We start from the raw sequence: 4,002 nt of genomic DNA, 5'->3' as shown, positions 1-4,002 counted from the left end.
CCAAACGGTAAAATTATCAGATGAGCTAAAATTTCCCAAGCTGTCAAAAACTGCAATTCGAGTGTTGTTGTATGTGGATCTTCCTGCTTGATAACTCAGAAGCCATGGATCGGGCCAGTAAATGCTCGAAACCTCGGGGCCATTGTAGAGTATACGAAGAGTGTTGTCGTTGTCGAAGTAAAACGAGTAGAAGCCGGAGGAATAGTTGGTGAGGCTTCTTGAAGAAATGAGCTGTGTGCTTCTTGTGAGCGGTTGCTGAGGCAAAAGCGTGTCCGTCAGCGAAGCAAAGCTTTCCCACAACACGACGCCGTGCTCTTCGAGAAGAACTAGATTGCCGGTGTTTCTGAGGTGCAAGTGGGCCGATGAGTTTGAAGCTGTGTCGGAGGACCACACGGTGTATCGGTCGATGTCGGAAAGGATAAGGTTTCCATTTTTGTGCAGGGTGAGCTTGGAGCGTTGACCATTTACCGGCTCCTCACGATTTGCTATCCACACCACGGTGAGGTTGTCTGTACTGGTTGTTGGCTCCGAGAACCATATTCCAAAGCAAAACGCGTTTTCGCCGACCGGAAAAAAGCCAGCGGTAAATACGGCGTCCGGCGACATCAAAGTTTGAGCTGGATTTTCTACTGAAAGAGAGGATCCCATGCTCAAATTAAAAGCTGCAGATGATTTGAATGGAAAAAGAAGTGCCAAAACAAGAACAAGGCAATGAAATGGAACCCTGTCCATGAATTTGGTTGAACTCAACATTTGCACCATTATAGGCCAAAGTGTGAAACAATAGAACTATGCAGCTCAACACTTGGAGATTATATGGAGGAAAAAAGGAAACGAAAATGAATGTAGCTTCCATGAAGCGTACGTATGTTTGGTCTTCAATGTCAGCAAGACACAGTTTAATAACATATAAACTTACAACGCATGGCCTTGTGTGGACAAATCAAAAGAACAATCGGGGAAGCCTAATCAGTTTGGCCCATTTGGAGGGACAAATCGCGATGGATGTGTCATCTCTCTGAGTTTGCGTGATAAGGATTTGGTTGCTAGCTATATATCATAGTTGCACGTAGATTATGATGATGAGATAATCACTTGCTTAGGTTTTTTTTAAAAGGAGAAGAGCTTCAACTTGATGGATGCGGTGGGCAGAGAAAGCCAGAAAGAAAAAATAAGAACTTGTCTGGTATGAATAAAAGAAAACATGTGATCGTAGTACTTGGTGGACAGCTTCTTCTTGTGAAGAAAAGGGATGATGTGGAAGTCAGAAAAGTACTCGGATGCTCACAGTATTTGATCTGAAATTTAGGCCAATGACATTTTACTACAAGGAAAAACAAGACTATTACCAAAGATGGATATGCATACGAACTAGATGAGAGCAGTTGATTCAGAGAGACAAAGATTACAAGCAGTACAAATTTACTATAGTCTGAGCTACTCTGACTCTTTTAAAGTGAGGAAGTCGTAAAGTTACGTAAATTTTATAAATAAAGTTACGTAATTTTATAAAATTTATATGTTTCGTATAATCTAATGGTCTTAACGGTTGACATGTCACTTTACTAATAATTTTTAAGATTTTTGTATAAACACCGTTAACTTGACATTAACTCCAAAATATATGGACTGGTCGTGATCTTCCTCCTTTCTATGCGCTACCCAAAACAAACGCAGCATTCTTTGGTTATGTTGAAACTAGTCCATGGCTAAAGAAAAATCTTTTCAAATTCATTGATTTGCAGGTCTTTATATAATACACGATTATAATAAAATTACAATTGTGTTGATAAACTCCATTGAGTTAGAATTATTCAATCATGAATCATCCAGTATGGTGAGACAAACCAGGGACTTCGATTCAACTGATAAGGGTTTTATAAATTTGTAGAGTTTAAAGTTTAACTCTAATGGTTTAAATTATTTTTACTAGAACTCGAATGCATTTGCATCATTAAAATTATTCTCTTTTCTTCAACCATCAATGAGTTTCCATGAAAGCATATGGAAAGGAGAAAGATCACGTCAAAATCCTAATATTTTTTTTGAGTTAACCGCAAGTTAGTGGTGTTTAGACTAAAATCTTGAAAAATGATGATAAAATGACATGTAATTGGTTTGAATCGTTAGATGACATGAAACATCTAGATTTAATGAAATTTATTAACTTTACGCTTTCCTCAGAGCCAGATCATTTAAACCTTGTATATAGTTAGTAATATTTTGGAGGATTGAGGAAAAAGAGATGTAACTTAGGCCAATGGGATTACATGCTATGAGGAAATACAACGACCGATACAAAAGATGGACAAGAGAACTAGATGAGAACAATTTATAATTTAATCTTTTTTTTTTTTGTCAGGCCGGTAAGGAAGGACTAGTGCTGGAACCCTCCTGGAGTTTGATCCTTGCTGCCAACATACCTAGTATGGTTTGTGATCTGTAGAATATTATGTGAAAGTGAAGACTGGTATGTTTGACAAGTACTTAATGGGTCTCATTCCATGGACAAACTGAAAACAAAGATGACTAAACAGATTTTTTGTGGTACAAGTGTGAATTTTTAGGACTTTGTCTATGGGCTCGATAATATGTTATTGGGCTCATGCCCCGTCATCTGAGCCAACAAAAGCCAACCTTTCAGTGAGTCAATTTGGGCTTTCAATGTCTCACACTTGTTTCGCTTCCCGGATCCAACGAAGGGCCGACTCATCAGAGATCATAATCAGGATCCGGATCCAGCTGGATTGTGATCCCCAAGCCTCAAGTAGTTCATCAGCCTCGTGTAATTCAAGCTCAACCTCAAGAAGCCGAAGCGGTTGCGGCTAATATGAATTATGGTTTATTGAAAATGTAAGAACAAAGCTGAAAAGTAAAGAAACGCAGCAGTGGTTTTGGGACTACATCTTTTATTTCTCTGATTAATTTTGTGCACAGTAACATCGTAGGGATTAATAGGAAAAGACTAAACTAGCCTTACACTCTTAACAGCGACGGCGCGTGTGGGGAAGCAAAACAGTAGTGAGGTGGGGATTGATAAGCAGTTCTTCACCGCGGAGTTTTTGGATGTGATGTAGGAGATGATCAGAACGGAAGTGAGGAATTATATGTCTGGGATTGAGCACAAGGGAATGATGATGCATACTGAAGCAGCCATTGGAAACACAGTTGTAAAGCGGATTGGGATTAGCAAGGTGTAGTAGAGTGACTGTAGCAGCAAGCTCTAGGATTATGAATCTATGATCCAAGTTGGTGATCAATGTTGAGGAGTCGGACCCAGTTAAACCCTTATCGGAGAAACCTTCGAGTTAGGCCAGCCCAAAGAATTAAGCTCTGTTGTTAAATTTCCGTTTGTTTTTTTGTTTGTTAATAGTAGCAGTCGGAATAATTTTGGTAGTGTACAGAGAGGAGGAGGAGCAAACTGATGATGAGCCTTTGGTTTTATTGACATAAAAAGAGTAACTGGGTGGATCAGAATCTGGAAATGTTACAAACTGAGTTGTGTTGATGTTCTATTACAAAATTGGAAAACATGAAAAGCAAATTTACCCGATCAGACTAAATTGAAACTGGAAGCAACAATGACTGTGATACAATTGAACAAATTGGAGCGTATACAAATTTTAGAACAGATTGAAGGAACATATACAAATTACATGTTGGTCTATGAAAGTCACCCCTGAAATTGATGATGTAGAAGCATCTCAACTACTCGACTCATAGAGGGTCTTGCATTTCTGTCTTCCTCTATACACTGGAGCGCCACTTTAACAAGAATTTCCAGCTTACCCTTTTCATTTTCACCTCCCATTTTGGTCTCTGCATTTGCTAATGCTCCATTCATTTTTTCCATCACCCATTGTGCCATCATCTTCTTGTGTGTCTCTCCTCCACCTTCAACCGATTGAAGATTGCTTTCAGTTGGGTTCTTCCCGGTGAGCATTTCTAGCACAACAATTCCATAACTGTAGACATCCACCTTCGAAGTGATGGGCATATTGT

At 39.2% G+C, this 4,002-nt stretch overlaps 2 protein-coding genes across 2 annotated transcripts in view; both read right to left on the bottom strand.

Annotated features, from left to right (window-relative positions):
• LOC101291984 (putative receptor protein kinase ZmPK1-like) overlaps window positions 1-823 on the bottom strand; it is a 2,518-nt gene extending 1,695 nt beyond the window's left edge. The window contains exon 1 of the mRNA XM_004291016.1: window positions 7-823. Coding sequence (XP_004291064.1) covers window positions 7-762 — 756 coding nt within the window. The 5' untranslated portion in view covers window positions 763-823. The remainder of the gene's footprint in view (window positions 1-6) is intronic.
• Window positions 824-3,673: 2,850 nt separating this feature from the next.
• LOC101310291 (putative receptor protein kinase ZmPK1-like) lies at window positions 3,674-3,997 on the bottom strand. The gene has a single exon (XM_004292754.1). It carries the CDS (start codon window positions 3,995-3,997, stop codon window positions 3,674-3,676), a length of 324 nt encoding a protein of 107 aa, XP_004292802.1.
• Between the last annotated feature and the right edge of the window lie 5 nt (window positions 3,998-4,002).

The sequence above is a fragment of the Fragaria vesca genome, linkage group LG2, assembly GCF_000184155.1.
Source record: "Fragaria vesca subsp. vesca linkage group LG2, FraVesHawaii_1.0, whole genome shotgun sequence".
NCBI lineage: Eukaryota > Viridiplantae > Streptophyta > Magnoliopsida > Rosales > Rosaceae > Fragaria > Fragaria vesca.
This window is presented reverse-complemented; position numbering and strand designations above follow the sequence as displayed.